At 42.7% G+C, this 17321-nt stretch overlaps 1 protein-coding gene across 2 annotated transcripts in view; it reads right to left on the bottom strand.

Annotated features, from left to right (window-relative positions):
• Positions 1–17321, bottom strand: part of MBOAT1 (membrane bound glycerophospholipid O-acyltransferase 1) — a 414235-nt gene that overhangs the window by 231747 nt on the left and 165167 nt on the right. Inside the window, exon 2 of one of the 2 annotated variants that reach the window (XM_085607052.1) lies at positions 6964–7109. The exons of the other annotated variant lie outside the window; for it this stretch is intronic. Within the exon in view, the coding sequence (XP_085463178.1) occupies positions 6964–7109 (146 nt within the window). The remainder of the gene's footprint in view (positions 1–6963; positions 7110–17321) is intronic. 2 annotated transcript variants of the gene reach the window in all.

Genomic DNA, 17321 nt, shown 5'->3' with positions numbered 1-17321 from the left:
CGCATGGGTGGGTCAAGTACCCGCAACAGGCAAGGGCCCAAAACTTATTGAGGAGTCATCAAAATGGCCTATCACAAAAAACCTGGTTTTGCCAGAGGGGTCACCTGGGTTTTTGGCACCGGGCTCGGCGGCCATCTTGGAAAACTACCAAACCCACACATTTCAGAAAACTAGACACCAGGGGGAATCCAGCGAGATATGGCTTACGTGGCTCCCCCGACGTTTTCCTACCCAGAATGCCTTGCAAACCTAAAATTTAGCTGAAAAAAAAACATGTGTGCCACCACGGTGATTCCACACAAAAATATGTGGAAAAGTTGTGTTTTTCAGCTAAATTTGAGGTTTGCAGCGGATTCTGGGTAGGGAAACGTTGGGGAATCCACACAAGCCATACCTCATTGGACTCCCCAGGGTATCTAGTTTTCAGAAATGTGTGGGTTTCTTAGGTTTCCCTAGATGGCGGCGAGCCCGGGGCCTAAAACCCCAGGTGCCACCCCCCCCAAAGCAAGTAGTTTTGTTATAGGTTTTGTGCTAGGTTTCCCTAGGTGCCGGCAGAGCTAGGGTTAAAAAACTACAGCTAGGCACTTTGCAAAAAAAGGGTCATTTTTCACTGTGAAAATGTGGTGTGTCTATGTTGCGTTTTGGGCCGTTTCCTGTCGCGGGCACTAGGCCAACCCACACAAGTGAGGTACCATTTTTCTCGGGAGACTTTGGGGAACGCAGGGTGGGTGGAATTTTGTGGTTCCACGCAGATTCCAGTACTTTCCACCACAGAAATGTGAGGAACATGTGGTTTTAAAAAATGTTTTTTTAGGTTTGCAAGGGATTCAGGGTAACAGAACATGGTGAGAGCCAGTCCAGTCACCCCCTCCTGGATTCCCCTGGGTGTCTAGTTTTAAAAAATGTATAGGTTTGCTAGGTTTTCCTAGGTGCTGGCAGAGCTATGGTTCAAGAACTACAGCTAGGCACTTGGCAAAAAAAGTGTCATTTTTCATTGTGAAAATGTGTTGTGTCCACGTTCCGTTTTGAGCCCTTTCCTATCGTGGGCACTAGGCCTACCCACACAAGTGAGGTACCATTTTTATCGGGAGACTTAGGGTAACACAGAATTGTAGAGCAACTGTTATTACCTATTGACTTTCAATGCATTTCTGCGTTCCAAATGAAAGACAATGTGTAAAAAATAAGTCATTTTGAAAAATGACCTATAATTCTAATGCTAGTATGGGTATTCCCAATTTCGGAAATGTGCAAATATCTACTGTTTCTAAACTCTATATTTTGTTCCCATTTCAGAAATACATAGGTGTCTTTCATACCGATTTTTCCATGTATATATTTTCCCAGAATAACTGCTATATACCTGGTACATAATAAAAAACCATTGCAAGTCGCTGCTCAGTTATTGCCTCTGGGTTCGTCGAGTTCTTGGTGAACCTACAAGTCTTATATATCCCCACAACCAGAAAGGTCCAGCAGATGTAGCGATATATTGCTTTCAAACAGCTGTCATAATTAGAAGAAGTTACAGGTAAAAACGTTGACACAGATGGCTGTTTTTTTCAACTAATTTTCAATTTGTCCTATATTCAACGGTTAGTTTCTATAAAGAAACCTTGAAGGATCTACACAAATGACCCCTTGCTGAATTCAGAATATTGTCTACTTTTCTAAAATGTATAGCTTTCTAGGATCCATTATTGCTTTCATACCCATTTCTACCATTAACTGGAAAGAGGTTGAAAGTACAAAAAATAGCAAAATTAAGCTATGTCCCAGTAAAATGCCCAAACTGTGTAAAATATTTTGGTTTTCTGACAAACGTCTGCTTGTCCCTGAAAGCTGGGAAGATGGTGATTTCAGCACCACAACCCCTTTTTTGATGCCGTTTGCAGGGAAAAAACAGACGCTTTCATCTGTAGCCCTTTTTTCCCATTTTTCAAAAAAAGAATTTAGCTGTATTTTGGCTAATTTCTGGGTCCCCTCCAGGGGAATCCACAAACCCTGGGTACCTTTAGAATCCGCATGATGTTGGAAAAAAAGGACGCACATTTGGCATGGATACCTTATGTGGTCACAAAGTTACAGGGGCCTAAGCGCGAACTACCCCAAATAGCCAAAAAAAGGCTAAGCACAGGGGGGGGAAAGGCCTAGCAGCGAAGGGGTTAAGAAACACGGGCTGCATCTAAAAAAAAAAAAAACTTTATTGAAAGGCAATTACAGACAAGGTGGCCTGCTGACCCCCGCAGGCCACCATACCTGTGATGGCATCCAATCTTAGTGAGTTGCAATTAGCAAACTACGGGGCATATGTATCAACATCACCATTTGCGATTCTCAAATAGCGATTTTTAAGGAATCGCTATTTGAGAATTGCAAAACGGGATGTATTTAAAAAATTGCAAACTTTTTGCGATTTCTTAAAATTCCTTAATTGCGATTAGCAAATTGCGAAATCGCAATTAAGGAATACCTGCCCATTCATTCCTATGGGCCAGGAGACCCATAGGAATGTATGGGAAGTAATTCTCAAATTGCGAATCGTAATTTGCTAATCGCAATTTGGGAATAATTTCAAAGGTGCAAGGGTGTCAAGATGACACCCTGATACACCCCTGAAATTAGCATGTGTGGTCATATGGCGCACATACATGCCCTAAGGGCATGTATGTGCGTCACGTGGCACTTTGTAAAATTACAAAACGTGCATTTTTAAAAGAAATCGCAAATTAACACCAGCTAGTAGTTGGTGGTAATTTGCGATTTCTTAAGGATTAATCGCAATCCTTTGGTGAGTGTTACATTTCATTTAAGAAATCGCAATTTGCGATTTCTTAAATGCTTACGCAAACTTAAGAAATCGCTAAATTAGCGATTCCTTAAATTTGCGTTGGGAATTTGCCTAATACATCACGTTTTGCGAATTTTTAATCGCAAACGCTGTATTTTGCGAATCGCAGCGTTTGCGACTAAAAATTCGCTTGATACATATGCCCCTACGTCATTAATATTCATGAGTTTGGTCGGGTTCTGACTCAATTCAGATTTTAAGACCTGACCTATTACTAAATAGGTCAGTTCTTAAAAATCTATACTGCTCGCAAAAATACTGGTCGCAGTTGCTATACATCTGGATTAATGTGTTTAATAGAATGCCAGCTGCGAGGACCAATAAGCAATCATTTTTACTAAGCCTGTGCGGTCTTTGTTTATTTGAAAGCAGTGGAAGGGGCTGCACTTGCTGAACATGTGTTTGAGTTGCACCACACACTGTATCTGTATGCTATGTAGGGAGTGTGCTGTTCTAGTGCATTTTCCATCATAGGAGAAAGAATGAGCATAGCTCAATATGTTTCCACTGAATCTGACCTTAGTGGTTTATATGAGTGATTTTGCCAAGTGTCAGGTCTTGTTTCTGCACCATAGTTTCAAGTTCATTTTGTCCTGGATGCAGTGGGAATGGATGTTGAGCTTGGTTATGATGGGACTGAATCATGAACTTTTACGTCGGTGTAAAGATTGAGAACAGATCCATGTACCCTCTTTTTCTGAAATTTCACTGTCTGAAGCATCTACAAGGAAACACAGAGCAATGGATGCCTATTCATATTTCTGAACTGTACTGTAAACAGCTTATTTACATTAAGATTTTCTCTCTTAATGTTTGTAATGTAAGCAGAGCTGTTTCAGCAATATCGTGCATTGACCTCTTCTGGGCCTGTACCTGGAAACTGAATATGTTTTGCAAAAAGGGATGTGGCTCTTATTCTCATGCTTTCCAGACCATGATAATGTAAAATCTAAGAACAAGAATGTTGGGTGCAGTGCTTTATAGATGGACATTGACTCAGGAGGAGTCTGTATACAGAGTGATCTTTGTTACCACAAGCATGATACCTGAGCTTACAGAAGGCAAATCTCCATCCCATTCTTAATAAAGGATGATGGCTATGGTGGTGCAGCTTATCTTGGTATGAGTCCCTGTTTGGAGTTCAGCTAAGAACCTGCTGGACACTACACAGCAACGAGAAGTAAACAGTGAACCTAAGCTACAGAATGTGAGCTATGCTCCAAAAATCAATCAATCAATCAATCAATACATTTGTAGAGCGCGCTACTCACCCTTGAGGGTATCAAGGCGCTGAAGGGAGGGGGCGGTGCCGCTATTGCTCGAATAACCAGGTCTTGAGGATGGAAACAGTGGAGGATGTAGGTCCTTGGATTCAGGAACCTTGTAGATGGTAACAAAGGCACAGTAGGTGGCTTATCATGGCCATGGTGGGTCATAGCGGGAGAATCAACCACAGAAGTGTGCTTAGAGGTACTGGCTGCACCTGTGCTTCTTTGACACCAGCACACACAAAAGCAGAACAAGTGCAACAAACTGCAGTGCTTTCTGGTTGCTACCGAAAAGTAGATGGTCATTTTGGTGGTGTTTCATCAGTTTTAATTAGAAACCAGGCACCGTAAGTATAGTAAATCTATTACTACGGAGTATGTACTTTCAGAATGTTTTGGTTGTCAATATTTAGGTAGTGCTATTTATAGAAGACAATATTTATTCATCAATATTTTATTACTACATCCCTCAAAGAGACGAGAAGGCTTGGTTGCCAATTATCCTTCAAAGACTCTGTACCTACTGCCCTGTTTTGTAGGGAGCAATCTCTATCATTGAGACTGCTGAGTGGTCACTATGCCTTCATGTATAGGGGTGAAAACCGAACGTACAAACAAACAGATGAGTCCATCTAATGAAATAACTTCTATTTATGATATGGATGGTTACATAGGCCAAACAGTAACAGAGACTTCATAGTAAGAAGGTGGTGGAACAGATGTTGCTTCACACAGTCCTCTATAGGCAGTTCTTTTACTCCGGCTGCAACGTGTAATGGTATCTGTGTCTTGCGGTACACCTGCTTTTGCAGAGTAGTACTGATAATGCACTTCATGTTTTGGGGCATGTGTATCCTCTCTTCTTCCAGTCCCAAATCAGGGAAAGGCGCAAAGGAGGGAAGTACGGTGAGGAGGGCAAAACTTGTGGCGCGTGCATATTGAGTGCTGCTGTGCTGTTAATTGACGTAGTCCTTGTCATACACAACCCGTGGCTCCACTGCCTAAAAAAGTAAATGTTGATGAGGCATGTACCCGAGAAAGGTTATATCAGTGTGTGGTGCTTCAGCAGAAAATGTAACAACGTAAAAACGTTTAAGGGTTCGGTTATGAAGAAGGCACAGACCTGAGAGGCAGCAGATTTATTAGCAGATGTGATGGATGCCAATGGTAGATAGGCCCACATTTATCAAGGGCTTGCATTGTCCTTGTGTCTCGCAAGGTGACACAAGCCCTAGAGTAAGATGTACTATGCCAAGCAGAGCCACCTTGCATGGCCCTGCATTTCTTGGTAAATCTGGGGTAACTCAAGGCAGCGCAAGTTGCTGCTTTGCGTTATTCTGCAAGGGTAAGGTGATCCATGGATGGAGCGTTGGTGTTCCCACGTATCGACCCATGGGTTTTGGCGGATTCTCAGATTTACTACGACTAGTAAACCTGGGAGTGCTTCAAAATGCTACAACCTACCAGGTGAGGTGTAAAAAAGAGAATAATGGGGCTTATTTAGAAGCCCCTTGCGCTGCTGATGCATCATGTTGCATGACGCAATGGCGGTGCAACCTGCTGCGTACATGTACAAACACACGTAAAGCCATCCTGCGTGGCTTTACATGTGCTTGTAAATATTTCCCCCTTTCAATCAACACTTTGCTTGTTACGGTTGTGACATGGGTGCTCCAACGCAAAACCCATGTCCACTGATGCATTGCCAGATTTACAAGCAATCGTAAACCTGGAAATGCGTAAGAATGCTACGCCACCGCAGGGTGTCGTAGTGAGGCACAAAGAGGAGAAATGTTTTCATTTCTCCTCGTTTTCTTCCTCTTTCAATGCTTGTTGAATTCTACAGCACACATTGGAAGAGGAAATCACCTCGATTGTTTTATTGCAGGAAAGTGCCCCTTCCTGCACAAAAACAATCTCCCCACAACACAGGCATCCGTGCACCATGGTGCAAGGGTGCCTGCGCTGGTGCATGGCAGCAATTTGTGCACCAGCACAAGGAAGAGCACAGAGATGCGACATATTGTTGTAAATATATTGCATCCCTGTGCTTCGAAACTACCACAGCGCGGCTCAGCAAAATGACTTGTGGCACAGTGCTGAGTTAGTTTCTCGTAAATAGGGCCCTATGTTTATTTCGTCTCATGTCTTCCTCTTTCTGCACCACACATAGAGAGAGGAAAATACCTCCTGCACAAAACCAAACCTGCTTGTAACGCAGGCCCTTTTGCACCATGGAGCAAAGGTGACTGCGTTGGCGCTTAGTAGCGACAACTGCACCAGTGCAGAAACAGACACATCCTATATCCTACTGAGTGAGGCCTATTATCAAATTATTTTCCTACATCGACAACACTATCTTCCTTTCAAAAGTAAATGGACGTGTAAAAGATGCAGACACTTTTCCCGAACCTTTATTTTTCAATGGCAATACTTCATTATCACTTAATAAACCTTATAGATCTTCACGATTGCTATTTGTGTCTCTGTATGTAGGTACACTTACACATTTTTCACCATTATCTCAGTGGCCTACTACCTATAGGAAAAATACAAAGTCAGCCCTCCTGGATTAGGGTATACTCATTTCCTGTCGCTGGCTTGAACATTCTTAAAATGACAGCTGCATTTTAGTTCCATTGACTTTAGTAGTTTTCTAAATCATTGAATTATTTCTCTCTCTCTCTCTCTACTTCACTCTCTTTATTGTAATTCAACATCATAAATGTTAACAGGCATTACATTATTAGGAAACGCGAATCATAATAATAAAACTTATTAAAAGAACATGATATAGTTATTAGACTACTGTACCACTTTCCAGTAAAAGAACTTGTCACTCACCATCCAAAGCAAAAGACGGCAAAGTAGACACCAAACATGGTAGCGCACGCATGGCGAACAACAGGACTCGCATTTTTGGGACCCAAGTAAATGCGGAACCAAAATGCAGCCAACAAAGCAAGCAGCTGACAGGCTACAAAATTCACCTGCAACAAAATATTCTGCATTAGTTATGCTTGTAAAGAAAGTTCTCAATGTGATGACAGCAGGCAAACAGGAGGCAGAATGAATACTGTTTCACTACAGGTATTTTAATTAGAAAGCTAAGGCGATTGTCAAACAAGCCAGGTATTTTTGTAATATTTATATGTTATGAACCCAAAGATCACACAGGTAATATACATGGGGACGATCCACAAAGCTATTTCAAAAAGACAGAAATCTACCCACTGTATTTACTTTTTTTGGACATTTGCAAAAATTCCATCAAGCTCTCATTCAATTCCACTCAAGCCATAAATTCCCATGAGCATTCTTTCTGCTCTACACTTACTCCAGCAAATTGTTTGCAGGCAAAACAATCTGCCGGAGTATGTGTGCAATGTATGTGCATAAGAACACCAAACATTTGTCTTTTCCTCAACAAAGACAGTGTTTTTCTTGGAGGAGAAATACCATCCCTACGCGCAGTGTGGAAATGTGGATTTTCCTGATTCGTTATGTCCCCTATCTTGGACCCCAACGGTTCTATGTGCATGTCACAAGTACATGTATGTTCCCTCCAGTTCCAGTTTCCAAAACGCAAACATATGTGCGTCCACCGTCAACATGTTCTCTGTCAGATCCGCCATCAATGGGCTGGATATTCGATTCCTAAGTATGAAAGGCCACCGACTTTATATGGCTAAGTTACTCCATTTTTACAGTTCAGGCTAGTAGGCCCGATTCTGTCCTTAAAGCCTTCCCTGCTCTCTGTCTCTGACAGCTTCAGCTTGAGCTCGCATCTGTATCCATGAACTTTGTCCTACTCCCTGTGCAGCTAACGGTGCCTGCCTCGGCCAGTTTTGCCTGCCTGCCAAGAAGCTGTATTTCACCTTCGAATTATCTACTTTGCTCTTCAGCCGATGCATTCCTGTCCAGTGATTTAGGTAAACATTTCCTTTAGCTCACAAGCAAAGGACTCGGCCTTTCCGTCCTCCTGCAAGTAATTCATAGCCCTGTTGCCATGGAAAGTTTTCTGCCCCTCGCATCTCATATAGACACTTAGACGCTTGTACACGCACACAGTCAGTATAGAATAGATTCTGTCCGAGAGTCTTTTCTTGTGGATAACATAGTTCTCTAAACATAGGATGTTAGATATGATTTGGGATTAGGTTGACTTGACCCCCCAGACTTCTCGTCTCCACATGTAGAGCTAAATGTCAAGTCCCCGTCACCCCCTAGTTGCACGTCAATCACACGTCATGCTGCTGCGCGCGCATCTATGTTAAGTATTATCTTATAGATCCACCTATGCATGATAATCAGAGCCAATCATGTTTCTTTCTGCTCCTTATTACGCCTAGTTTCGATTACGTACCAATATGTCATTTCTCTTATCAATTGTTACGCCTTTTGCATTCATTTCATTGTAATGTATGACCTATAAAAGTTACTTCTTGTCAATAAAGTATTGTACTTCACTTCCTGAACCCTCGTGGTGACGGAACCTGAAGGCCGCCACTCGAGTCGGCCATTTTGGAATAAAGCCCATTCAGAAAATCTCTTATACCACGGATTCTGCCTCTTGTTATTCTGAGCTATTTTACTTTATTTTAGATTCCGTATGAAATTCAGTCAAGGTAAAAAGATATATTTACCACATAATGGCGCCCGAACAGGGACACTTTCTCATCTCACGCGCCGGCGGTGCGTTGCAGGCCCGGTCTCCTGCCACAGCTGGACGGACCATAAACGCGTACCAGCAGGATTTCCTGTAAGCTCCCTCCGGTCAAGCGGGGGCGACTGAGGCTGCGATCAACCCAGACGAGGCGGTGAGAAGTGCGAAGTATCCCGACCAGAGCCTAGCTGAGAGAGCAAGATCCGAGGTATACAGAGGCCCACCAGGTTTTCGAAATCCCGATGTCCAGAGGGTCCGCTGTCCGCAGTCATCGAGTCCCGTTCATTCTCTGAGGCCTTCCGTTTCAAGGAGCTACTCGGTGAGTACCATCGCCGGGGAGGCGTGTTGACAGCACATAGGTTGTGCCGGTCAAGACGGATTTGGGTACACAAATCCGGTCTGCACTGTTTAGCAGTGTATATGTACTGTTTAGCAGTATATCAAGTATTCCGAAGTATTCAGTTATTGTCAAGAATTTAGCTTGGTGATTAGTTATGCAGACTGTCATCATCGTCGGTCATTTTTAAAATGTTTAATGTTTAATGTTTAAAGTGTTCGAATGTCTTGCATATTGTGGTGTGAATGATTGTTCATTGTTCACCGTTCATTATTGTGTTTTTCGTATTAAGTGAATTCAAGAGTAAGTATCAGATCAGTTGTCAAGATGCCGCTCTTCTCGAAGTTAAGACAGATTACTACCCGAAAAGGGGTGCTTGAAGAAGCAGTTCCTATTCCTCCTAGGGACACCCCAGGGCATTTTATGTATCACAAGCATGGCTTAGATGCCATATTGTTTCTTGATCTATGGGTAGATTATACCAAGGGATTGCCGGAAAGTCAAAGGTGGCCCGCAGCGGGAACCTGGGATGCAGAGTGCATCATGAAAGTGGAGGAAGAGTTATGGAAAAGAAAAGTCAGACAGTCACAGAAAGACGCTGTTGAGTTATGGCGTAAAGAATCTCATAGACGTACAGAAAAAGCACGTAGACAAGAAGAGAGGAGTAAAGAGAGTTCAAAGGAAGTTCAAGAAAATGTATTAATTGAGGAAGGTATCCGAGTGAAATCAGAACAAGTAGATAGACAAAGAAACGCTCTTATGAGTGGTATGTACCCCCTGCTAGCCGAAGGACTACCTAAGGCTGTTCCAGAGATGCCAAAAGACTTGCCACCCCCATTATTTCCAATTAAGGTACATCCAAAAGGGCATCCCAGAACCGCAGAAGATGTTTTTCTTTCCTCATATCTAGATGACGCAGCTCCCGAGTATGCTAACCCCACACCACATAGACCGTCTGGCGGAGGGGTTCAACGTCAGGATCAGGTATCTGTCCCCGTGCAACAGCAAGTCCCGACACAAGCTCCGGCAAGCACATCTGTTTCCGCATCTGTCCCCGCAATCGATTCTACAGTGGTATCGACACCTATAGTTGCTGTATCACGTTCGACGAATCCATTCACACCCGACGCCCCTGAAGGGGCCACGGGAGGTGCAAGCAATACTTTTACGCCACCTAGAATAAATAAACTTGTTTTTCAAGAATCAGCGCATTCACGTACACCCAAATTCGTAAGTGAACGTACGCTTAAGGAACTCCTTATAGATTGTAGATATGACCCGGTGGTCGGTAAAGAGGACGAAATGGTCCTGGCATCATTACGTATCAGACGAGCCGCAGAGTATTTAGCGAGGTTACCAGGAATGATTACGCATCTAGATAAAATATATCATTTTGTCCAAACAGGGCGAGACCCAGAATGTATTAACAGAGCTATGGAATTCCAGAAAGTAGAGATACAGGGGGAACTGTTACGTTTCCTCATAAACTGTGTGATCAGAAATCAAGACCGACCGGGGGTAGACCCGAATACAATGCTTATTCTTACAAGATGGAGCCAGAATATATCAGAAGGGAGACACGATAAGAAAAACTGTATAATAGCCATGTGCCGAAAAATCCGTAGAGAAATAGAACGTATTCACGAAGAAAGATTGGAAACAGACGAGTTCGAGCAAGATGAAGTATCCGAATCAGGGAATTCCGCAAGACAGTCAGAAACCATAGCATACGTAGGCAGAGGAAGATCCTGTAATAATACTAGATGCTTTTCTGATCCCATACACTCAGAATGTCCAAATAATAGCAGAACGTATCCGACGCCTGTAATAAATTTAAAGTCTCCTGAACATTTGTTCCAAGCCGCAGATAAAATACTACGAGAACGAAGGGGTTACCATCTCCTCGATTCCATGGATGAGCAAGAATTAGCCAGATCAGCCGTTCACTGGATTGACAGTCCTGAAAAATACGGTGATGAGACCGTAGCACACACGTTTTTTAACCTCAGTGCAGATGAACAACGTTTAGCTGGAATCTATATGATTCAGCAACTCCTTATACTATATAAGAGCCAACATGCTGACCCTGGTCCTTTACCTGATATATTAACGGAACTACTCACGAACAGATGGAGAGGTTCTAGTAACAAGTTAATTAAGGAAATATTAGTGTCACGTAAACAGTATGTCCTTTTTGTAAATCCGGATTCTTTCTCACTGCCCCGCAGAGAAAGAACGCCGTATTATATGGATAGACAAAATCCCTTACGAGAAGTGCACCCAATAAAAGGCGAAGACAATGAGTTTCACCGTGTATTTGTATACACACCCATATCAAAAATTGAATTGTTAGAAATGAAGAAAGTAGTACCAAGTCATGACAAAGACCCAGCGGGTTTCCACCGAGAAATTAAGGACATGTTGCTGATGGGAGAGTATACCTATCCTGATATTATGACGATATTAAAGGTGCTCTTACCTGCTGGCATTTATGAAAAACTGAAAGAAAAAGAGTGGGAAGTGGGAGACCAAAAGATAGATTGGGCAGCATTAGAAACGGAAGAAAAGGCCCGAGCTGCAGGTTCAGGGCTCGGGGATAAAGTCAAAGCATTACCAGGTTTACTAGTACAAGTACTGCCACGTTTATTAACTACGAAAAAGGAAGATTGGGGTGCAATCACGGCCTGTAAACAAAAGCATGATGAAGACACAAGTGACTATTATGCCCGTTTTGAAAAATGTTTTGGAATAAATAGTGGTATAAAAACAAGTAGTGAGTCGTATCCACATTTATTTGTGACAAAATTAGTAGAAAATGCTTTACCTCCAGTAAAGAATAGAATATTGAAATTCGAGAGTACCTGGCAAAGTAACACTCCGTCACAAATGCTACAAATGTTACAGTATCATCACAATAGAATTAGAGATGAACAAGAACACGAACAAAGACGTATGAAAGATACAAAAATGAAAATGCTAGTGTCTCAGACAGTACCGGCTGAAGGACATAAAAAGGGTATGACACAGTCCGATTCAGCAGGACCAGTAAAAGGGACATGCAATTATTGCAAAAAGCCAGGTCATTACGTACACGATTGTCCAGTTTTAAAACATAATATCGCCATAGGTAAAACACAAGAAAGATCACGGCCACACAGACAAGATCAGAATGAACAAGGAGCTATGCCGCATTCCCAGGCCATGCCAGCCGCACAACAGCCAATACAGTTTGTGCCAGCTGCACCACCGTTGCCTGTTACTGCCACACAAACCACAACACGACAAATGTATCAGACTGCACAGTATGAATATCCTGAGTATCAGCGTTACGCATGAACCAGCCTAGAGAGGGAAGTTGACTTACCGCTTATCGAGATCCCTGTAGATCAAGAAGGACCTTATGTACATAGTGAATTATTAGGTCAAGATAGAAAATTCTTACTCGATACAGGGGCAAGTCGAACAACTATAAAACGTAGTGAAGTTCCAGGGGCACCCCTCTCAGGCTCTCAAAATGTTTCCCTTGGTTTTTCAGGAAAACCTATTGTTAATGAAGTATCACAGCCTCTTCCACTTACGATAGGACCTTTGACACGAACTACAGATTTATTGCTTACTAAATCATGCCCAGAAAATCTGTTAGGAATTAAAACTCTGAAAGCCCTAGGAGCCATAATATGTTGTTCTCCGGGAGGAATAAGGTTGTTTTTACGTGATTTTAAAGGTCACTATGTGTCTAGAGACATGGATCCCCGACTACAGACTTTACCAGCGCATCTATGGGCACAAGGCCCTACTGATGTTGGTTGCATGAACATTACACCATACCGAGTTACACTCAAGGCAGGAGTGGTATTACCACGAATGCGACAATACAAGTTACCGCAAGATGCTGTAGTGGCTTTGTTGAAAATCATTGATGAGCTAATTGCCCAAGGAGTAGTTGTAGAAACAGACTCCAATGTATGTAATTCGCCGATAATTCCGATTCTTAAACGAACTGACCCTACTGCTCCGCCAGTATACCGATTGGTTATTGATTTGCGTGAACTAAACAAGTGCATTGTGCCACAATTTCCTGTGGTCCCCGATATATCATCATTATTGACAGCAATTGATTCCGAAGCAACATTCTTTACTGTAATTGATCTCAAGAATGCCTTTTTTAGCGTCCCAATAGATCCGGAAAGCCAATATTTGTTCGGATTCAGTTTAAATGGGCGCAGCTTTAAATTCTCACGCGCTCCCCAAGGATTCACAGAAAGCCCCAGCATCTACAGCCAAGCACTGAAACGAGAACTTGACAGTATCCACATGCCAGTTAACACTGCACTGCTTCAATATGTCGATGATCTGCTGATCACCGCGAGAAGCGAACCTGAATGTGAAAAGGCTTCTCTGACAGTTTTACATTTTCTAGCCGACAAGGGGCACAAGGTGTCTCCTTCTAAGCTGCAATTCTGTGTCCAGCGAGTTATTTATCTTGGTCACTCGCTGTCCAAGGAGGGAAGGCAGCTTACACCAGATCGCATCCAGTTAATTGCTAACATGTCAATACCCCAGACACAAAAGGAGGTGCGGGCTTTCATAGGCCTCACTTCATATTGTAGGCAGTGGATCCCTCAGTACGCATTTCTAGCAAAACCACTCATTCAGTTAACCACACAGGAGGCAGCCACATCGACTGTTCTCCCTTGGACTCAGGAACATACACAAGCTTTTGAAAGCCTAAAGGAAGCTTTATGCCAAGCACCTGTTTTAGCAACACCATGTTATAGCAAACATTTTACACTCTTTGTTACAGAACGCGAAGGTACTGCTTTGTCAGTACTCACTCAAGATCAAGCAGGATCACGCAAGCCATGTGCTTATTTTTCCAGTACATTAGATCCCGTAGCTCAGGCTTTGCCCGCGTGCCTGAAATCAGTGGCAGCAACAGCTTTAGCAATCAGACAAAGCGATGCCATAGTGTTAGGACATCCATTGACAGTACAAGTACCACATGCAGTAGAAGTTCTTGTGAACCGAACACAAACACAACACTTGACCATAGCAAGACTTACCGGTTATGAACTGACATTGTTTCAGCCACACATAGAGATCCGACGGTGTAATACATTGAATCCTGCTACACTATTACCTGTAATTGGAACAGACCCACTAGCTCATGATTGTGTTGAAATTATTGAAATAAAGACGAAACCTAGACAAGACTTGACAGACGTTCCCTTGTTAGATCCAGACCTGACGTTGTATGTAGATGGATCGTGCATGAGAGCAAGTACAGGAGACTTAGTGGCCGCGTATGCAGTCACAACAGACACTGAAGTTATTGAGACAAATTGTATAGATACTTTGTCAGCCCAAGCAGCAGAACTTATTGCTCTAACACAAGCCTGTATTCAAGCCACAAATAAGAAAGTTAATGTATACACTGACTCACGTTATGCATTCGGAGTTGTACACGACTTCGGCGTGCTGTGGCGAGAGAGAGGTTATTTAACCTCCCATGGTGCCCACATTCAGCACGGAACCCTCATTCATGCCTTGTTAGACGCAATACATCTACCAACTGCCATATCGATTATGAAATGTAAAGCACACACGAAGGTTACTGATATCATTTCTCAAGGCAATGATTTAGCTGACAGAACAGCTAAACAGACTGCTCAGAATCGCACATTAGACATGACAAAGCCAATAGTTCAGACACCAACACAGTGTATGACAATTAAGGATCCCGCACTTGACGTAATTGACATACAGACACATGCTACTGCAGAAGAATTAAAGAAATGGACTGAACTAGGAGGGATCCAGACAGATCAGGGATGGATGACAAAGGAGAAATCTGTATGGTTTCTTCCTGACTCTATGGTCCAAGCCATTATAGCTACAATTCACAGCCCAGCGCATTTAGGAGAGAAAGCTATGCTAGATAGCATTCAACACATTTGGTTCAACAAACATTTACGAGCAGCAGCTAAACAAAAAGTCCGTACCTGTATGATATGTTGTCAGTTCAACCCAGGAAAAAGTGTTCCCGTAGAACAGGGTGGATTCCAGACTCCTGACCATCCTTTTGAAGTACTCCAAATGGATTATATCCAGATGGAACGATGTCGAGGATTCAAATATGTTCTGGTAGTTGTCTGCGCTCTGTCCCGTTGGACAGAGGCGTACCCGGTTTCAGATTACACGGCCCCGACTACTGCCAAACAGTTAGTTCGAGAATTCTTCCCGCGGTACGGTTTACCACGTGTTGTATATTCAGATAACGGCCAGCCTTTCTCATCCGAATTAATGAAACATGTCTCACTTTTGTTGGGATATCAGTGGAAATTCCACTGTGTCCGACACCCCGAGGCAGCAGGTCTCGTGGAACGACATAATCAAATTTTGAAAATCAGATTGTCTAAAATATGTAAGGAGAAAGGTGTTGACTGGATAGTAGCATTACCAGTTGCACTATTTTACATAAGAATGGTAGCACACTCTCGAACAGGGCTATCCCCGTATGAGGTGATCTTCGGAAGGCCACCAAATATGTGGGGGACGCCTATACCACGTAAAATAACTGATGTCAATTGTAATATGCTGACAGATTACTTGGCTTCCTTGATGTCTGCACTACAATCTTGTCGTTCACAGGTAGCTGCAGCTTTTCCTGACAACACTGAGGTGAAACCCCATGACGTTGCTCCGGGGGATCTGGTGTTTGTGAGAAATTTTGATCGGAAGACCCAGTTGGAGCCCAGGTGGAAAGCACCGAAGCTAGTCCTGCTGACCACAAGAACAGCCGTGAAAGTTGAGGGCCGCAAGGGCTGGATACACTCCAGCCATATTAAGAAATTTCATGGACTATCCTCGGATATAGACACTGTGCCCTGCACTCCCTCACAGACTGATTCAAAACTTCCTTTTGTTGAACAGAATGACTCTCAGTGCTATAAATTAAAGCTTAGGCCCAAACAGTCGAGCAATTTGATTGTTTAAGTCCTCTCCAAGGTGAAGCGGTTGAATTGTCTCCGACATGTATCCCTTGGACCTGAGTAGAGAAAATACCCGAGAAATGTTGAAACAACAGGCGTATTGTAAATCACTGCGTAGCTACTGTATGAGGACATTATTAATTTTGTTTTTATTGAGTGTTTTAATAATTATTACAAGTGTGATTTTGCACATATATCATCCTATTTCTAGACATGTTTATAATGTTGCTACTGAACATTCTTTTAGTGACCTACCGCCACATGAATTATCTTATAGACTTGCGCTGCGCAATAACACTTTCATTAGTATGTTACATCATTCCCATCAGACTAGTAATGCCACCAATTGTTGGGTGTGTGGCCGACTCCCTCCCTATCAGAATAACAAAGGAGTTCTGCCTTTCTTTCCACATCCGTTCACACACAATGGCTCCTGTGGAGCATGGTTTAGTTTACTAAATTCCATAGACCCAGACACAGCAGTTTATCAACAACATTGGATATGGGGAAATCTGAATCTAGTTTTATTCAAAGTCTGTCATCCTAACAAGGAGGGTCGCCCCAGTAGAACAGGAACTGATCTAGAAAACGAAGTGTATAAATTAGGTAATTTTACACCTAATCTTATGATTCTGAATGTCAAATCCGAAGTTGAACTAATTCTGCCCACTATGTCAGTATTTCCAGTTAAGGGTGAATTATGTGTAAGAAAAGTTGGTTCCATACATATGGGCCATAGCCAATGCGTTACTACAGTAGAATATAGTGATCAAGGTAAATCTTCATTTAGAGCTTCTCGCCATTCTTACTTTATATGTGGTCAGACGGCATATATGCGTCTGCCTCTAGATTGGGATGGTACCTGTTACATAGCATTCCTTCTGCCACCTGTTTTCCTAGCTCCCCCTGATTATTATCGGAATGTTCATTTAGTACACAATAGAGAGCGAAGCGATCTCCCAGTTGTCGATTATACTGAGACGGCATGGGACAAGTATGTAGATTTCAATAAAGGTATCTTTCCCTATATAGGTACAATATCAAATAGTAAGCTGATACGTAGACTAACCAAGACTCTCGAAGCTGTAGTAAACGAGACTATAGCCGCCCTAGGCAATCTGACAGAGGAACAATCAGTGATGAGAATTGTTGTTCTCCAGAATCGTCTTGTCCTTGACGTCATCCTGGCCGATAGGGGCGGAGCTTG

This window comes from Triturus cristatus, chromosome 5_2 (assembly GCF_964204655.1).
Source record: "Triturus cristatus chromosome 5_2, aTriCri1.1, whole genome shotgun sequence".
Classification (NCBI taxonomy): domain Eukaryota; kingdom Metazoa; phylum Chordata; class Amphibia; order Caudata; family Salamandridae; genus Triturus; species Triturus cristatus.
This window is presented reverse-complemented; position numbering and strand designations above follow the sequence as displayed.